This window comes from Dama dama, chromosome 8 (genome assembly GCF_033118175.1).
Source record: "Dama dama isolate Ldn47 chromosome 8, ASM3311817v1, whole genome shotgun sequence".
NCBI lineage: Eukaryota > Metazoa > Chordata > Mammalia > Artiodactyla > Cervidae > Dama > Dama dama.
Window position 1 is genome coordinate 24,665,086 of NC_083688.1, and position 20,859 is coordinate 24,685,944.

At 38.5% G+C, this 20,859-nt stretch overlaps 1 protein-coding gene across 2 annotated transcripts in view; it reads left to right on the forward strand.

Moving 5' to 3' along the window:
* Positions 1-20,367, forward strand: part of PAX3 (paired box 3) — a 96,340-nt gene extending 75,973 nt beyond the window's left edge. For both annotated transcript variants that reach the window (XM_061147899.1, XM_061147900.1), the window contains exons 7-9: positions 541-755; positions 19,594-19,840; positions 20,333-20,367. In XM_061147899.1, coding sequence (XP_061003882.1) covers positions 541-755; positions 19,594-19,840; positions 20,333-20,367 — 497 coding nt within the window. The remainder of the gene's footprint in view (positions 1-540; positions 756-19,593; positions 19,841-20,332) is intronic.
* Positions 20,368-20,859: the final 492 nt, after the last annotated feature.

Genomic DNA, 20,859 nt, shown 5'->3' on the forward strand with positions numbered 1-20,859 from the left:
GCCTGGCAGGCTATGGTCCACAGGGTTGCAGAGAGTCAGACACAGCGTAGCAACAGCAACAAAATGTTAGTGTATAGAGGTGAATGGGATAAATAAGAAGACTAAATCATTTTGGATTACAAAAGGTAGCATTGCGGGCATTTGACACTATACCATCACACTAATGTTTAGGTGTTTTGGAAGTTTATTTGTTAAGAAATTTAAGACGCAATTCTTACGTTGGTTAATCTTTATGTTGATTAGTAACACTTACTACTAGTATGGGTGTGTTCTCACTGTTAATGTGATTTCTGAATTCCTGTTCTGGTTAAGTGTTCCTTGGAAGTCTACAAATAAACTATGTACTTGTACATAGGTGCAGAAGAGATGTGGCTCTATTTGTATGTGGTTCTATATTTACGTATCAAGAAGTGCAGTATGAAATTTACATTTATTTGACCAGTGGATATGCTCATGGCTCGGAGACTGCGAGCTTTTGCGCTGAACCTTCTCTGCCGGCCTCCAAAGGCGATTTATGGCCGATAACCTTCTTCCTTGCAGCCGTGTCGGACCCCAGCAGCACCGTCCACAGACCTCAGCCGCTTCCTCCGAGCACTGTACACCAAAGCACTCTTCCTTCCAATCCGGACAGCAGCTCTGCCTACTGCCTTCCCAGCACCAGGCATGGATTTTCCAGCTATACAGACAGCTTCGTGCCTCCATCCGGGCCCTCCAACCCCATGAACCCCGCCATTGGCAATGGCCTTTCACCTCAGGTCAGTCCCGTGTTTCCAGACAGACGAGCTGCTGTATACCAGAACCAAATAGTCAATTCCCCGAGGCAGTCATATAATGAATTGCCAGATTTAAACCATAATATATTCTTTATACAAGCCACATGATTTCAGTTTTCTGGTTTCCTTTCTCTCCACCCTTCTTACAGCCTATATCAAAAGTTAGAGTTTAGACTTAAAATTCAAGCGACTTTTTTCATAATCGGGGAGATTTTCTGTTTATACTTAGTTGTCAAGGCGTCATCTTCTCCACATGCAGTAGCTCTGGGTTTTGGCTAAGAAGTTCACACACATTTTTTTAAAATGGTATTTGGTCAGCTGATAGGGTTGTGAGCAAGAACGCTTAATAAGAAACCACCACAGCTTTCCTGTAATTTCAGAGAGAAGGTTAACAAGTTGTGTGGAGAATGACCCATCTGATGGCTGCAGAACTCTGGGATAAATGAGTTATAAATGCAAAAATTAGGAGAATTACTCCTCCTTGGGAATATATAGAAATTTGAATGTTGTAATTGTTTTTCTAATTTGCATTGGACTATGAGCTTTTCTTGAGAGATTATATTAATAAATTGCCTTGATAATTGCATGTCAGAGGGTTGGTTAAATTTCCTACATGTGGCATCTGTCTGGGGTTGACATTATTAGCAGTTGTTTAAATACAGATCACTTGATTTTATTAGAGAGCACTTGGCCCAGGTGGCGAGGAGAGCTGCCCGCTAAATTTGGAGAAATGTCACGAAGGGGTTGCAATCTATAATTGCAATCAAGAATCTCTTCAGGGCTGAGAGTGAGAGTTTTAACAGCTTTATCTTTTCTTAACCCCCTTTTTCCTCTTGGTGGTTAGAAAAACAGAGAGAAGCTCAGAATGACACAAATGAAAAGTGAAAAGACAATTATACTCAATTACACACTAATCACTGACTATCACCACTGCCTAAACACCAAGAGGGCATTCTAATAGGCAGAAAATGAGATTTTAATGGCACAAAGGGTGGCCAAAAGAAGGACTCATATATCTTTGCCTTCTTCGTTTTCTTCAACTTGTGGTTTGCGTCTTGGGAGTGGAGTTCCTGGGCTCTGCACAACGGTGATAACTCTGAGCAGCTGAAAAGTTCAAAGCCGTTGCAGTTGAAAAGAATGAATAGCAAAGGCAATGAAATAAACATTTCTGCCTAAAGGCAAAAGTTCATAAATCCTTTTTTGTAACAGTAAATGTAATTAAGTTTCATAGATTCCTATAGCACATCCTGGGATAAAAACTAAGAGGTGGCTTTAAACCTCCGCTGCAAAATAGCAACATGAAAACAATAGACGTGCTTCCCACAGGACTTTAATAGACTTAATTTCAAGTACTGGCATTTGTGACTGTGGTTTTGCATGAAAATCATGGACTTATATTAATAGATTCATGTTTAAAGGCCTGCATTTAAAGCATAGAAGCTTCTCCCACAGTTTACAAGTAACATCAGAAGTAGTTGTTGTCTCTGCAGTTTAAAACGTAGGTAGTTTGGGGCCACAGAAAAGTTTTTTATGAACATGATTCGGTTGAGAGTTTGCATAAAAAGTAAACTTCAACTCTGTAAGGTAAGACCCAGGATTCTCTTGGCATTTGTCAGTGGTTGAGTATAATAAAAATGACACGAATCTGTATTCTCAAGACACTGAAGCTGCTAGTGTCTTGTATTATAGATGTCTACTTTTGTATGTTATAACACGTGTATTATACACGTGTGTTAAACAACACGTGTGTTATTTAAGTGGAGGTACTAGCACTTGACTTTGAAACTGTTAGTCCTTGATTTCAAGAAGACTGGCTGTGATTCTAGAGTTGGCAGTAGGGCAGGAATGATTCCATTATCAAGCAATGGAAAATTCCACAGGCAACTTCTCCTGTGTTTCTTTACAATACTCTTATACATTATGTTAACTCCTTACTTATTATATTGTGGGTATCCAGAGTATTTTGCATTTCTACCATACATTTCCTCCTCAAACCACCACTTGTGTTAGTTACTGTAGCATCTCTAGTGAGTTAGAAGAGAGATGAATAATATGAAGTTCCTCCTTATTTCCTTAGGCAAAAATTGGAGAAAAATAGCTGAGTGAATCAACATCTTGCCAGATATATCTACAAAATAGATGGAATAGGAGCATTAGGAGAATTGGGAATTAGGACTCAGATTTCTATAGCCTTTGAGACTGATCACTTCTCAGGAATGCCTCTATTTAAGCAAAGAGGGATGTGTCCGCTGTTTTTGGTTGTTTGTCTGTCTTCATTAAAAATATCATAGGGATTTCCCTGGCAGTCCAGTGGTTAAGACTCTGCCTTCCAATGCTAGGGGGTGTGAGTTTGATCCCTGGCCAGGGAACTAGATCCGCCATGACATGGGGTGTGGCCAAAGAACCAAGAGGGAGGGGATGTGTGTATCCATAGAGCCAGTTCACTTTGTAGTACAGTGGAAGCTAACACAACATTGTAATGCAATTATACTCCAATAAAAAAGTTAAAAAAATATTGTAAAGAAAATTGAAGAAAAGAGTCCACATTTAACAGCTGGTTTACCTGTTATCTAAAGAAAAGGGTAAAGAATGGTGATGGCCAAGTCTTTTTGCTTGTTATAGGGAAGTGCTTATTAATATATTGGATCATATAATATTAAATACGGGGAACTTCCCTGGTGGTGCAGTGGTTAAGACTTTGCCTTCCATTGCAGGACATGCATTTTAATCCCTGGTTGCTAAGATCCCACATGCCTCAGGGCCAAAAAATCAAAACAGAAGCAATATTGTAACAAATTCAATATTGTAACAAATTCACTAAAAATAGTCTACATCAAAAAAAAAAAAATCTTAAAGGAACTAATCCTACAACTGCCATTTTTCCTCTTCTCTAACTCTTGCACTTCCTATCTCTGTCTGGAAGTCTGATATGCAGACAAATCAACTGAGGCTCAGAGAATTTGTGGCCATAGCGCTGATAGTGAGAGAGCTGGGACTAGACAGAATTCCTGGCTCCTCTTCTAGAACCTCATTACTTACAGCACCCAGTTGGGTGGAGAGAAGACAGATTTAAAAAAATAAATAAAGATGGGAGCTTTATTCATATTTTAAAATCATTTTATAGAAGCTAGTTTTCTAAACTTTTGGATTGGGGTTAATTAACACTGTTTGCTAATGCACTCTTTACATGTTTTTTTGCTTTATGCATTTTTCTTATCAATGTTTTAACTTCCCCTAGTAATTAAAAGTACTTTATGGTTATTGTAGAAAATGGGAAAAAAAATTTTTTTTTTTAAGATTTCCTTCCTCTGGACTAGGAAAAATCCCCCTGGGCAGCCACTGCTAATATTTTTGCATGTTGCCTTCCAGCTTTTTTTGGGTGTTATGCTTTAAAAATACATATGTAATTGAGATAGTATGTATGTACTATATCATAAAATATGTAAGCTTCCATTTTGCCTTTTCCCTGCCTTTACACTTCATCATAGGTCTTTTCTGATCTATTAATTTAAATGAAATTGGATCTAAAGTTTTTTGAGTCATTATGATCAGTTCATTGCAGATCTCTTTAGTAGATGCCATTTTATTTGTGCATTTTATTTGATTTTTTTCCTAGTGGCATTGATGTTGATGTATCATTTGCCCTTCAGACTTGGAAATCATGCGTTAGAATGTGTGTGAACTATTGTAAAGTCAGCTTTCTAGTTAATGGAATTAATAGACACCTTTATGATAAGCAAATTATTCCTTACAGTTTGTGTGTGGGATTTAGTTGATTTTCCTCTGGGGCCTTTAACGTATCTATCTACTCCCTCAAACAAAGGTTCTTTTAAGGCTTGGCATCAGAGCCATGAGTCAAAGGGTGTTTCTTAGATGCCTTCAGTGCTTTTCTCTGAGAAATTCTCAGCTTTAGGAGGGATGGATGTGAAGCAGTGACTCAGGAAAAGGTCACAGTCCAGTTGGTCAGATGAGAGTAGCAACAGATTGACAAACGTGTGACATTCTGAATCTCAGAATTCTGATCAAAACTTTTAGAGACATTGGTCATATCCTTCCTCAAGTTGCTGAAAGTGCCTGTGCATTACTGAATTGTTGGCAAGTGTATTTTGTTCGAGGGACTCCATAACTGGATCCATTTTATTTATGGAAAAGCTGAGGCCAGTGTAACACAGTCAGAGTCAGGGGCAGAGGTAAAAGCCGAGTCTGTCTCCCTTCCAGGCTTTTTTGGCTGTGCCGGGTCTTCATTACGGCACACGGGCTTTCCTAGTTGCGGTGTGTGGGCTTCACTAGTTTCAGTGCGTGGCGTGCAGTTGTGGCGTGCAGGCTTCTCTGGTTATGGCTCACGGTGTTAGTTGCCCTGTGGTACAGAATATTAGTTCCCTGAACAGTGATCGAACCCACGTCCCCTGCATTGGATGGCAGATTCTTTACCACTGGACCACCAGAGAAGTCTCTCTTCCAGTTTTACTAGTTCTTTAATAAGCCAAATTACACATTTAATTTGCCAAAGAGGCATGATGTCGTAGAAAGTTTTTCATGGGGTCCAGCACAGATTTTCCAGCGGGGAGAATGGAAAGGCTTCACAGATGAATGACTGGGCTTCACGCTCCCTCCAAAGCTGGATTTGTTAAGACACCTTGAGATTCTCAGTGTTGGGTGGAAGGAGAATAGGATAATTCCCTTGAAATTTTCTTCTGTCTTGGAATTTCTACGTAACCATTCTAGAAGATGAGGCTTTTATAACAAATGACAAAATACCCCCTGAGAAGAAAACTGTTCAACTCACTGTACCCTGCAGTAGCGCCCTCTTTTGAAAAGTTACGTGTTCTTGGTGTGGGGACACCACAGAAAGAAAACAGGGAAATAGAGACCATGTATTTTCCCTCCAAACCCAGCTGGTGTGTTCCCAGCACCTTCCTGCATGTGCAGCGGAGAAAAAGGAACGCCGACTTGGAATATGGAGCCAAGCAAATACAACCAGATGCTTGAGACGTGAGACTAATTAACATTTGGCCCATGTTCTTCTAATTAACTTTCCTTTGCAAGAAATACTACCCTGACTGCTCCCCCACCCCAACACACACATAGCCAAACCTCCAAAACAAGGCCAATAAAATGAACAAACTTATATCATTTCAAACCACCCCCCCCTCCCCGGCCCAAATCCTACAAAACTCCACAGTTTTTGGTGACAGCTTCTAATGATTTCTTAAGTGAAATACAGTATCAGTGGGTCACAGGTTTCTAGGAAGCTTTTTTTGTTGTTGTTGTTATGTAGTATACAAAAATGGGCCAACTTGGCTGCATTTAGAGTTCATCAACCATTGCAAATGATTCTTCAAATGTTTTGGGTTTGGTAAAACCTAAAACACATTTTGCCAAGCACTTTTCCTCCTTAATTTTTCAAACTGTGTATTTTAGGGAAAATTTGATCCATATGGTTTTGATTCATTTACTCTTATATCATTGACATTTTTTTTTTCCTGTGGAGCCATTTGATATCCAAGAAGCTTTCTGAGCCTTTGCTGTGTTCATTTTAAGCATTTTCTTCCTTAAAAAGAGGAAGTCCTCTTTGCAACCTCAGAGGCTATAAATTTTGAGTACTGTCTCAATTCAGCAATACTTAAAAATACATTTGGTATAAATCTGTATTATTATGAACATATTTTATGTTAGAACAGATGGAGTGATTTTTGTTTCTGGTTTTATGAGTGAAACCAATGATAAAATAAGAAAATAGGCTTAAATTACAAAAAAGTTTTGTTTTAGACAATGTTTAACTGTTATTAATAAATCCCCACGGTAAGATCTACGCTCACAGACCTCACTGCAAATTTTGTCCAGGTCTTGGGTAAGATGTAATTGAATAACCAGTACACCTGTCCTATTTCATGGATAATCTACTGAGGAAAGAAAAAATTTCTCATAAAGGTTTGTGTACCAGGCTTCAACATGCTTGAATGTTTGCTCACCACTCAGCACCTCAGGAACAAAGAGTAGGTCTGCAGATCTCATCAAGTTTATGGACTGTTCCTCTGTTAAGTCTGGTTGAATCATCACAGCTTTGTGGGGATGGAGATGCTGTCTCTGAAACAGAACCAAGAAAGAGCCGATAGATCTTTATACTAACGAGATTGCGGTTAATGGCAGAAGACGCCAGGATCAACTTTTGTTCTTGTTCACATTTTACAAAAGGAACCCTTTAACTTCACCACCCATCCAGTTGCTTTTAAAGAATAATATTAAAATTGAGATTATTAGTGTGTAATGTATGTAAATTGCATATTTGGTGTCAGCTACGCCTGTTAGGCAGCTTCTCCATTTCATGCATATATGTATTAGACTGTCGTGGTCCCATTTCAAATCAGATTTCAATTGCTCAGCACAGTTTCTTTTGACAAACATTTGTTAATCCTGAAACTTACTAGGGAGATGCATTTAAGTGTTAATATGTATACACCAAACTCAAGACTGCTTTTGATTTTGCTTGTCATTTCTTGGACCACAGTGTTCCTAATTATCTCAAATTCCTTAGCTGCAAGGCAAGATGAAGGATCTGTATCTGTCGAAGGTGTAAGGGTTTACTACAGATCAGTTTGTTATGTGAATGGGGTACTGTCCTTAAGAATGGTTGTGATGGATACTCTTCTGTTTCCTATAGAAAGAATATCCCTTTCATTGTGGCATGGCAATTCCTTGACCTTCTTTTGTACTGTTGATGCATGTGAAAGCAGTAAGACTTACCCTCGTGGCAGCTCCTGTTTCAGGAGAGCTATTTTTCTGGACATTTTGGGCACACATCCAGAAGCTACTTGATGCCAGGCCATTTGTTCTGTCCATTTCACACACGAGTTTGCAGATCCTCTGCCCTCAACTTACCTTTATCATCGTGAAGGAGCAGGCAAGCAGGTGGCCTGCCACCAACTCATTTCCCAACAGAGGCACTTCTTTCCTTTCTTTTTTTTTTTTTACAGTTTCCAGAGATTCATCTGTGGACGGAAAAGAGTGCTTTTGATTAAAGAGATTGGTTGGGTGTCAAACAAAGCCTGGAGAGAGAAAGTGTCAGCTCTCTCTGAAGCTTCAGCCTCTTTCTGTTTCATTTCTAAAGCAATTCATGAGGTGCAGAAGCCTTACATGTTTATGAAGGCTCAAGGATGTTTATGATCATCAATAAGCCCATTTCAGCTACACCAGAGTAGCCGCTGACCATTTGCAGGTTTCCATTTTGCCATATTAGGTTTTCAAGATGTTCTGCTTGGTGGTGAAAACATTGCTGCTAATCCATTTGTTGAATCAAGGCAGGCTGTAATTGACATAGTGCCTTTGGTTTTTCTCCGAAGGCTGTGGTTGCTACCCTTAAAGAGTATGAGGAGAGCACTGGTTTATATCAGTTCTAGCCATGGCCTCTTGCGTTAGTTATACAGAGTTGAAGAATTGTGAGAGAAACAAGTCCTTGGCCAAAGTCTCCTTTTTTAAGAAAAGAAAGGAGCAGCAACCTCCAATGACTGAATCTTTACCCATGTCACTGAAATGAGCCACGAGAAAACCTTTCTTGCTGAATTAAAATTTTGTGTGTGTGTGAATTATATTGATTTAAATAGAAATACTGTCAGCTACTTTCTCTTGTACATTGAACAAATCAAATGTAACAACCGCATGGTTTTTAGGCCCGTTTGAATTCCGTTAGCCATTGAGGAGAAAAAATTGAGTGTGATTGCTTGGTCTGTAACTAAGCTACTAGAATAAAAAGTTTTTCTTTGTAATCAGTAAAACATAGGAGAGCCGCGCTGGATTCTAGTGTGAGGCCAATGGTCTGAATCAACCCTTTATATGTGGTTGGAATGCAATGTAAAGCTTTTAATTTATTACTGCATTTGCAAAACAGCAATATCTACAGAAATCTGAATGCTTGCATATTCATTCAGTTGGAGGCTGGATGTGTGCTTTGTACTGCAGACGCAGAAGACTGGATTTAGTCATCAGTTGTGTGCTATTTTTTGTTGTTTTTTCTTTTTCTTTTTTTTTTTAAAGAATCTGTTTCTGCAAAACAGTCTGGGTTTCATCAGAGGTGTATATTTTTCAATGTGTAGTATAATGTTTAAAAATTACTCTTGCCATTTCGCTAGAGTTCAGTGAACTAGAGTTTCTGAGATTAGTGATTGTATTGTCTCCACTGATCAATGGAAAAGATGATAAATTTGGGAGACCCTTTGAAACAGTGCATTTTATAGAATCAAAGGGTTGTTCCTACTTTGTAGGGAATATTTCTTAGCTGCGAGAGGACTGGGCAGGCAGTCCTCAGCACCAAACTAATGAAGGATGCAGGCATTATTTAAAGAAATAACCATCTTCCACCGCCGCCGCCCCCCCCCCCCCCCCCCATGAAATACTGATGTCTCATTTTGCACTGCTTGCAGTAAAAAATCTAACTAGATAGTTACAGATTAAAGAAACACTCTGTATCACTTTTTGGCCTTTTGGCTAAGATGAAGTGTTAAAATCCTCAAAAGCAATGACCCTCTATATGTACAATTCCACAGGAAAATTTCTAGTTCGATGTCAACCCTTTTGTGATGCTTCTAGGCAGAATTTCTTTAGTCTCTGTTGATGCCACAGTAGTGTGTTTATACCTTGTTAAAACACATGCCACACTGTATTATGATATATCCATCCCCCCTCAGACCATGAGCTTCTAGAGGCATGATACTAGGTTGTAATCATCTTTGAATGCCTAGAAACCAAACAGTGTCTCATAATAAAGGCTTGTTCCCAAAGTGGGCTCTGTGAAATGGTGGTTTGGTGAAAAAAGATTTTGAATCACAAATCTGGTAAAGTATTTCAAATTATATCCCTTTATCTTTCAGAGTCCCAGTCCATATTAGCCTACTAAAGGCTCTGACAAATCTTGCAGTATAAAAACATGTTTAACGTGGCATTCTCTGATTTGACTATGGATCCCTTTTGTTGAGTATCAGACCACTAAATTTTGAGGAACATTTTCTAGTAAGTGCTAAACTAAAGCAGTGGAGAGTAGAGACCCAACTCATGATTTGTCCATTTCTAGAATTGTTCTTTACATCTTTTCACTAGTGACTGTTTCTTCTGTTAGCGTCTGATATTATCTTCTGCTTGAATACATTGTCATCCTTTGTAGGTGACCTGAGGGAGAAATGGGGTAGTTTTTAGAAAAGAAGCTATAAACTGCTTAATAATATCAATAGGTATGAAAAGGAGTAAAAACAGAGAATTCCTGTTTAGTGAATTGACGGCCACATGGGTGTAACTCATTGATCTAAGCAGGAACGCCAAAGTCAAAAGCACTAGATTGCAATACTTGACAGCCAGTTACTAGCTGTGTGTCTTGGGGCCAGCTGCTTAAATTATCTCATCTTCTGTTCCATTCTCTTGTTAAACTTGGAAGGCATTGAAAAAGAATCACCCTATAGAGCTATGCTGAGAAGCATAGTACTGAAAAGAACTAAATGCATTTTGGTAAAGAGATAATACTGTTTGTTGCAACAGAGCTTTCATTATTGTTTACTTAAAAAAAAATCATGTGGGCCTCTGACAAAAAAACATACTTTTGTTTGTCTCTGATGAAGAAGGCAAATGTGGAAGCTGAATACCATCAAAGGAAAAGCAGTTTCTTGGTGACTGGGGTATTTTCGGTTATTCTACTTAGACATTTTAAAGGCCCTAGGACTCATAGTGGTGTCCATTCAGAATGCAGTCATTGTAATTAATATACCTGGGATATGATACTGCCCCAAAATACATTGTACAAAAATTGGTTTTGTTTGAGTAATTCAGATCACCTGTGGCTTCCCAGGTGGCTCAGTGGTAAAGAATCCGCCTGAATGCAGGAGACTCAGAAGATGTGGATTCGATTCCTGGGTTGGGAAGATCCCCTAGAGGAGGAAATGGCAACCCACTCCAGTATTCCTGTCAGGAATTCCATGGACAGAGGAGCCTGGCAGGCTGTAGTCCATGGGGTCTCAAAGAGTTGGACGTGACTCAGTGACTGAGCTTGCACTATGATGAAAACAAGAGGCAACCATCTTTCATTACATGGGGCTAAGAGTAGGGATGGGCCAAGGTTGTCTTATTATTTCCTATTCTTATTCTTGTTTTGATTTATTGAAATGTAATACTGACATTCCCAGGTGGCGCTAGTGGTAAGGAACCTGCCTGCAAATGTAGGAGACCCAAGAGACGCAGGTTTAATCCCTGGGTGGGAAAGAATCCCTGGAGAAGGAAATGGCAATCCACTCTAGTATTCTTGCCTTGAGACTCCCATAAACAGAGGAGCCTGGTGGGCTATAGTCCATAGGGTTGCAAAGAGTTGGATACAACTGAAGTGACTTAGCAAGCAAGCAATAATGACATGAACTCATTTTTAAAAAATCAGTGGTTCTGCTTCTGTGATACTAGATACCTTAAAGACAGGAGAATCTGATGAACTATACTTCTCTCTCACCAGCAAAGGAGAAAGTTAGCTAAAACAACAGGTACAATGGAAAGGTTTTAGAAAGTAAGGGACAACCTTAAGTAATTTTGAGTTAACTGACTGGGGAGTATTCTTTCTGTCACTAAATCACAAAGATTCTATTTTGTCAGGATCTGTAGGAGCAGAGTTCATTTCTGTAGATAAAAGAACTATCTATGTACATGGGCTCTGAATCTTGCCAGCTACTTCAGGTTGCCTGGGCAATAGGAGACATAGCCCTTGCCTATTATGATCAAGGACACAAATAAGTTTAGAGGTGAAAGGTGGAAAAGCATCACTGTCTTTACTGGTCATGTGTCTGGCATTTTGAAGGTGGGGGAATTAAAGTAGGTAGAATTTTAGCTTACTGGAAGCTTCTGGTTCTTAGAAGACTGCGTTCTCAGATGTTGTCCCATATGTATACATTTGTTACAAGTTTCCAAGCATTTTAAATGAAAGTTTATTCTGCCTTAACACAAAAACCTGTGAAACAGGCCAGAAAACTCTTCCGAAGCGTCAGTTCATTCTCAGACTTTTATGAGCTCTGCTTTCCCATGGTTAATAGAGATAGTTTCCCTGATAACTACTTGTTAAATCAGTATCACTTGATCTTTTCAGTTGGCTCTTTTCTCTGTCGTTGAGGACATATCTTCCTTCACAGGAAGAGAAAGTAGGAAGGTCCTTTTCTGTAGTCTTCAAGCATTTAGCAGATGGAGTCTTATGACACCGGCTTTGGGCAACCACAAAAATATTTGCCTACATCACACATGGTCTGGAAGAAAGAAGATATTTCGTTGTTGAGCTGGGCAACTTTTTCCTCCCTTGGTAGCCTGGAACAACTGCCTTCCAAGTTTGTGGGGGTACTGGGGATGTAGTATAACCGAGCATCCTTCTGCTTTAGAGGGGGCAGTGTGAGGCCCTTCTTTCTAAAAGGTAAGGTGGATGCTAGGTTATTGTAAGGTTGTATGCGAATTTCAAACAGAACTGGGCAGTTAGGATTCAGTAAGGTGTGCGTTTACGAATGGTTATTAGGGTGAATCAGCCCTGTATGTCCTTGAATGCAGGCATAGTTTATAGGCAATTAGAATTTTAAACGCCATTTCATTGAAGGACTGTGGAATGCCCAGGTGTAGAGTTTCTCCCTGTCTATATTTGGTGTCTTAAGTCTCAAAAGGTCAATTAATATTTAGCAAACGTGTCCAGAAGTAGTCATGAAATTAAACCAAGATATATGCTTGATTTTCCACAGTCATGTTTTTTAGACAGGTTTTTGAAACAGTGATCGGTTTGAGTACTTACTCTTCAGAGAGCTACTGTGGTTGGTGAGAAATTTCCTGAAAGGAGAAAAGTTAACAGCAGGTAATGTCATTCCTCCGAGAAAGAGTTGGAGACTCTCTGTGCTAAGTGATGAATGAGGGTATCTGACCCACATGTGTTTTACATTAGAATGGAACATTGCCCTGACATCGTTAGGAGCATTTGTCAAGATTCCCTGGACAGAGCTTCTGTAAATTACATGCTGCAAATGTGTCAGGGTCAGATAAGAGGATATCATTAACTCCCTCAAGTTTACTCAGGGCTCTGTCAGTCCATCTTAATATGCTAACGGCCCACAATTTTCCTTGAGCCGTTTTGCTGTATTTTTCATTCATAGAAGAAAAAATATGTATGCTACACCCTCCCCTCCCCCCAATATCACACATGTTCTTTTCTCATAAATCATATTAATTGTAGACATGGTCACAAAGCATATTAAATGCAGGCATGCGTAAATGAATTAAAACATATGAGAATTTTATTACAGCCCATGGTGGGTCTAACATAGTCAAATAGCAATTGTATGAACCATAAGTGTTCATTTAGGTGAAATGAGCTTTTTCTTAATGGGCTTTATTTTATTGATAATAGATGGACATGATATGATTGTCCATCATTGTCTAGAAATACACTCTATGTGTATGTGTGTGTGTATATATGTCTCTTGCAAGCCGTTTCTATGTTAATTTTCTGCCTAGATTTATATTTGAGTCATCAGTGTCTAAATAAGTCTCTGTTGCTATCCATTTGACAGTGTAGGTCTATTGAGAAAGAAGTATTCTAAAGAACTGATGAAGGAAAAATCATTCTGTAACTGGTCACAGAGTTGGAGGTTGAAGCACATGTAACACTTAAAGGTTTAGCTTATACAGTACTTACAGTGCTCTTTTCAAATAAATCTTGGAAATGTATGCACCATATGAACCACACTTGTCTGTCACTCATACTTATTCATCATGCATGAAACAGAGCTACTTAAAAATGTTAGTTAAGGATTAACATTAAAGAAAAATATTGAATTGGCCAAAAATTTCATTCGCGTTTTTCTGTTTAGGTTTTTAAGTGTACAGAAAAACCCAGACAAACTTTTTGTCTGACGCAATAAGTATGTATTTGGCTGGACATTTTACATGCACTGGTTTTCTTTCTGGTTAGGCAGAGGTCAGCCATGCCCTTCCCTAACTCTGGATGGGTGAGAAGGTCACCATCCTTACCTTAAGAGAAACTTCTGCCTTAAGGCAACTTCCTTCTTACAGCTTTCAGAGAGGGCAAAAAAAATCTAATTATTTAGATGCTAATCAACTGCAGGATAATTCCTAAGGCATTTGGATCTGAAGACAACATTTTCAGGAAAGTCTCCACTGTTCAAGTTTAGGTTTAGGTATAGCCTTAAAAATACAGTTGCTGAAATTTAACCATCAGATAACTTCAGTAGCACTCATATTGGAAAATACACTTGCATAAACATTTGGATTTTTTGTTTGGTTCTGGAAATAAATTATACCCAGATTTTAAAAGTTTAAAATCATTAGATTTTTAAGAAAAGTGTAGAAGTTATTTAAAAAAAAACCTCTTTGTATTATACAAAGTTGTAACTCACAGTGGTTTTCTAAAATGCAACTAAATGTGTATTACACTAAATGTGTATTAGTAAATGTTAAATCAGAAAAGCATCTGATTACTTAAGAGCAGAAAAGAAAATAAAGACATGAATCAGGATTCCTGCTAAGGAAAAAAAGAAGTGCCTGGACTACACCATAATATGCTAAATCATTTTAGATTTCTGATAAGCTCTAAGCACTTTTAACTGATGGCAAAATCATAACACGTAAGCCAAGACAAATATTTTCCAGACACATTGTTCTAAATGTAAATCTTAATTTGGCTCATAGTTTTTTTTTTTTTAATCTTTTATATTTAATCTTACAATAGGAAAATTAATTCAAGAAATATGGCATGAAGCAATTGTGAAGTTAGTTTTTCCTGAACCATATAATCTTCCAATCAAGATGTAAACAACCTATTTGGAATTCTGAAACTTGAGAATGAGTTTAAAAGGATCTTCAAAAAAGCCTCTAATAATGGGAATGACTAAGGAACCGGCAGAAATCCCGGTTCACGATTCTAAGGTTTGAATTTATTTTTAAAGGTTGTCCATAAAACAATTTAGAAATGACATCTGGGAAATATTTACCAATATATTTAATAGATTTGTTTTTAGATGCTTCACCTTAGAGTTGTACTCAACTAAAAGTTAAAAAAAAAAAAAAAATCCTCCTCCTATCTCCCTTCCCAAGGAGACAGATATCTTTATAAAAGGAATGCTTTTCTTGTTCATTGCAGTTCCTGGACTTATCTGACATTTAATTAAAATATGACTGGTGTTCAGTTGACAGAACTGAGTAGCCTTTTTTTTTTTTTTTTTTCCCTTTGAAATTATTTGTGAAAACCAGGCAATTGTGTTTCTCCTATCTCAAATTAAAAAATAAAATCGGGCAAAAATGGCCTATAGTAGAAATAACTTACTGATAGCTTATGAGGAAAAAACCCCATTTTGCAACCAGTGAAGATTTTATTTTAGACTTGAATTACAATTCGCTGTAGGAAAAGCATATATGAAAAGAGATCCTGACAATATTCTTTAAAATATGACTGGAAGACATTCTGTGACCATATTGGGGGAATTCTAAGAAGTTCGTTTACCAACTTTGTGCAGCAAAAAGAAATTTCCATGGCTTCCCTTGAACCATATGGAATAGCAAAATTGCTTTCAAAGAACATACATAAAAATGTAATGGGACCCTTCCATAGAGACTTGAGGTTTTAAATTATGTTAGGGGAAAGTAATACATTTTGTATTGATATAGTTATTTTTCTTTCCTAACACAGGTTTCCTTTTTTATTTTTAAATAAGTTATTAAAATGATGTATATACATCTCACGTTTTCTCAGCATGAAACATTGAAATTAATTGTGTTAGTTATCATCATTCATTAGCTTCCATTTCAGAGCAAATGTAGGGTTGTATTAGTGCTTCTTTCTCCATCCTTATACTATTCCTGAGAAAGAAGTCATGGTTACAATATGTGACTATCTCAGTGGAAAGAAAAACTCATGGGAGACTGTCTGTCTCTTGGGCTTGCTCAGGGAAGTCAAAAGGATAACGGGTCTCCGGTCCTCTTTATTTCCTCACATTAGCCTCTGCAAGTATTGGGCTGCTGAGCTGAGGGCAGCTGCTGATACAGGAGCTGTCACTAGCTTCCAGTGTGTGATGTTGGTGATAGCCACAGAAAGACCTAACAAGCATCCTTCCTGTTCCGTTCACACAGCAGCCTCGCCTCCTGATTGGATCAGGACCCAGGATGTCTTCAGGATACTGGGCCCTGGCATCTTTAAGGGGCTCTCTTTCTCTTGCCCTAGAATACGGCCTTGGAGATAGTACTGTATCTTCTCCATTCATCAATAGATAATGTTTCAAGGTCTTCCTGTCCTAAGGTATTTTCTAATTCAGCAACTGCAAGAAGTTGCTAGATAAACAGCATAAGCTGAATTTTGCTTATCGGAAGGACTCATTTCTTCTCTTTTAGGGTCTTCATGTATTTTTCCCCATGGACAAAGTTAATTGCTGCCTTCAGAGTTTTGCAAACAAGAAATATATGGCAGAGGATTAAAAAAGTTTATCACAAAAATGTACATATAGATCATGGGAGAGTGGGCATGTTTTGAATAAAATTCTGCTCTTACTCTTCAACTGTAATGGTACATATAGTATTCCATTTCTTCCTTAAAGTGATATACCACTACCAGAATTTCAAATAGTAGCTTCATGAAGAACACTATTAAAAATATACTTCTTTTTTACCCAGTAACACTGTATATTTTTCTTCTCTGATTTGATATAGTTACAAGGTTGCTTTTCCTAAGTGCTTTTTGAAAAAAACTTAGCACAGATTATTTACACAGTTAAATATTTGTGCCCTGTGTGAAAATCCCCTTTCATTAAAAATGTCATACTTTAAAAATTTTTTTATTTTTTATTGGGGTATAGTTGATTAACAATGTTGTGTTAGTTTCAGATGTATAGCAAAATTATTCAGGTATACCTATAGCTATATTTATTCTTTTAAAAATTCTTTTCCTATTTAGGTTATTACAGTGTATTGATCTCTACAGCAGGTCTGTGTTGGTTATATATTTGAAATATAGCAGTGTGTATATATCAATCCCAAACTTTCAGTCTATCCCTCCCTGCCCACACTTCCCTTCTAGTAACTGTAAGTTCATTCTCTAAGTCTGCAAGTCTATTTCTATTTTGTAAATAAGTTCACTGTATCATTTTTTAAGATTCTTCATATCATCTGATACTTGTCTTTCTCTGACTTACTTCACTTAGTATGATAATCTCCAGATCTATCCATGTTGCTGCAAATGGCATTATTTCATTCTTTTTAATGGTTGAGTAATATTCCTCTGTATATATGTACCACATTTTCTTTATCTGTTCATCTGTCCGTGCACATTTAGGTTGCTTCCATACCTTGGCTATTTTTAATAGTGCTGTAATGAACACTGGGGTGCATGTATCTTCTTGAACTATGGTTTTCTCTGGATATATGTCCAGGAGTGGGATTTATTTTATTTTATTTTTTTGGATTGCTGCTTTTTAAAGGAATCTCCATACTGTTCTCCATAGTGGCTGCACCGGTTTACATCCCCATCCACAGTGTAGGAGGGTTCCCCCAAAATGGTGCATTTTTAATATTTTTATTTTCCTTATCCACTCTTGTCCATTAGGCTGGTATACAGAGAGGTACTTCTGATTTGAAAGGAGTGTGTTTGGTACTGAGCAACTTCTATTTTAAAGACTTTTTTCTTCTAATAGACATTAGTAATTTGGGCTGAAAAAAAAATTTAATAAATTAGTATATCAACTGACTTTTACAAATTTTCCTAATATATACCATGAAATCACCTACATGAGCTCAAAGAAAGGCAAAAAAAAGTATAGGTGGAAGAACATTCAGGAAATAAATGCATTTTGCGTTATGTTTAGGTTTTTTTAAATGAGAAAGTGAAGTAATCAACTTACTGTAAATAGCATTATATGAGAGCCCAAGTTCTGGTGACTTTCATCCTCATAGAGCTGGGAATCCTATTGATTCTTTCTTTACTGTGTGACTCTCACTTTCCATAATTCCCAAGAAAATAGAACTATGCTCTGAAACATATAATTATTCTTTTGAATGTAATTTTAGAGATTTTGAAAAATCTCAAGCTCAAGAAAATTTAGATCCCTTGGAATGTCTTTTAAAATTTGGGAACAACTGTGTTGCTTGCTGTACACTGGCCTCCCTTCCCATCTGCTCACACATCTTACCCAAGAACTCAAGTGAAGGGAGACAAGGAAATGGAGAACAGAGACTTGGGTGTGTGGGGAAGGGGGCGGTGAGGAGGATCATGACTTGTTAAAATGGAGGAAGAAAGAGTAATCCATAGAAGGTGGTGAACAGATTCTCTTTTGTTTTCTTACCCATCCCCCCTTTTTTTGGTCTTTTGGGGCTAATTGAAGATGGATCAGTTTAAAGCTTTGTTTCAAGAAGATTTTGTTTAGCTATGAGGATTATGCAAACCCTTCCCAAAGGGGATTGTGGCCTCACTGGTTTTGGAATCTAATTTAGGAAGCTTTCTGGAATGCAAGATTCACCCCTCCCTCCTGCCTCACTGGTGCACCTCCATCCAGGATTCTGTGACCTGAATTACCTTAGTGGGTAACAGAGGCCTCCAGTCAAGGTTGAGTTCCATTACTGCCCTCTCATCTTGCTTTTATTTCTGCATTTTCATCTCCATATGCCTCAGACTTCCTAAAATACAGCGGGACTAGGATGGAAGTATTGTGCCGTGGTGGGCCCCTGCATTGAAATACTTTGTGAGCAGGTGAAGCTCTTTACCCAGCCATCTATTTCTTCTGCGATTGCTTTTTGAGGCCTGCCACCGACTTGTACGAAGTTGAGAAAAATCGCTTCCTCTCTTGGGTGGCAGTTTTCCAGCTGCAAAATTAATTATCCACTTGCTTCCATCAAAGGGTGTTGTAAGGGTCAGCGAGCCTGAGTTTGTGAAACTCGTCACCGTGCTAATCAGAAAGTTGTTCTGTTATTACAGTTTTGTTTTTTTAAAAGTTCGCTTGCTTTCCAGGGTTATTTAAAAAGCCAAACAGACTTCTTATAATATGTTTGCATTTCAGGCTTTTTTTTTTTTTTTTGGACACTTCTAATGAAAATGTTAGTTTGGAGAAGAAAGGATTAGGTAATGGAGGAAGTTATTTGAAGCATGATTTGCCTGATAAGTGCTAAGAACTCTGTTAGAGGCTGAGAATATAAGAATCAGTAGTTCACTCCTCTCAGAACACTCACAATTCAAAGTAGGTGACCAAGTACGAATTTCACAGTAAGAAGGATGGGGAAAATACAAGGGAATGTCAGGGAAGGAGTACTTTATTTCTAACTACTGAAGGATGGCCAACACAGGGAGAGTAATTTTCCTGAGAGGGAACTCTATGAAAAAAGACAGAGATCTCAAAATACACAAAAAGAATTTGATTTACATTCACTTAAAAATAATACAAGCAAATACCTGTTTGAAATGACACGTGACACTCCCAGTTGTAACATGGTTAAACATTATTCAAAATGAACAGTTACAATTTCTCCCTCCTTCCATCCTTCTGTCCCTGTGTCCCTCCTTCCTTGAATTTCCAGCCTGATCTTATCACTAGGGACGTGGTATCCGCTCTCTCCCACCCTCTCTCCTCCTTTCTGAAACTGCAGTCTGATGTTATCACTGGGCATGATGTAATAGCTCTGCCACTTTGAATCGAGGTTACCCTCTTCGGGACGGCTCTCTCACAGCAGATTTCCAAAGAAATCAAACTTGGCCTCTTCCAGTTATCCCTTCAGCTATAGGCTAGGGTCTGGTCCTCCCTGCATTCTTACTTCTTCCTCATCTGCCTGTTTATTTTAGGTAATGGGACTTCTGACCAACCACGGCGGGGTACCCCATCAACCCCAGACTGACTACGCGCTCTCGCCTCTCACTGGGGGCCTGGAACCTACCACCACGGTGTCGGCCAGCTGCAGTCAGAGACTAGACCATATGAAGAGCTTGGACAGTCTGCCGACCTCTCAGTCTTATTGTCCACCCACCTATAGCACCACGGGCTACAGTATGGACCCTGTCACGGGCTATCAATATGGGCAGTATGGACAAAGTAAGCCTTGGACTTTCTAGGGAGTGATTATTCCTGGAAGAGTGAAACACTAACTCTTCCTGGAGAAAGGGGAGCTGCCAACATGATTAAGCCTTCCATCCCGGTATCAATTTTGTGGCAAAGCCAGCAGGTTGTTCCAGCAAGGGCTTCCTTGTATAATTATTTTCTTAACTGATGTCAACAACCTCTTGTGGTTATTAATTGCTGAGACGTGAAAGCTGATTGCCACTAGGTAAAACACAAGTGTTGGCCCAAACGAAATAACCCCTGGCATTAGAAACACATGTTTTTAATGAGGTCAGCTCAAGGATCATATGGGGTATAATCCCCAGGACACAGAGTTCTGTCAAACTTGTCTCAGGAATAAAAATATTAGTCTCAATCCTTTGATACCCCGGTATTAAATATGACATTGTCAGCCTGTAGCTGATTTTGCCCCTTGCTGTGAATTGTCCCAGCCTGACCTGAAAAGCTGCATGTGTTTCCTTACAGGTGCCTTTCATTATCTCAAGCCAGATATCGCATAAGTGAACTGTCCACTTGGAGTGTAAACTGGCCGTGTTTCCGGTCTCCACAGCCTAGACATGAAGAATCTTCTCAGAAAAAAAAAAAATTACCCTCTTGGGGGGTCAGTCTCGACAGGAGACAAAGGAGAATGATTGATTTTCTTTCTCCAGTAGTTGGTTTCAAATTCTTTTGAACGTGTCGAACAAAAGCAGTGGAGAAAAGGAAGATCCGGAACAATAAAAGACAAATGCAACATTTTAAGGCAATGATTTAACATGGCTATATATCAGATATCCCAACTCTAGTGCAGATGATCAAGGAGCTAAAACATTCCATTTGTGTGTGTGTGTGTGTGTGGTGTGTGTGTGTGTGATTTATTTCAACTGGTTTGGGGGTAAGCAGAACGTTCTGAAAACATAGTCGGAGAAGAAAGTAGAACAAGTTGGACATCCGATGCTGACACTTCTGCAACTTTAAAACTGCTCGCTCCATGAAGCAGGAACGGAGGAGTC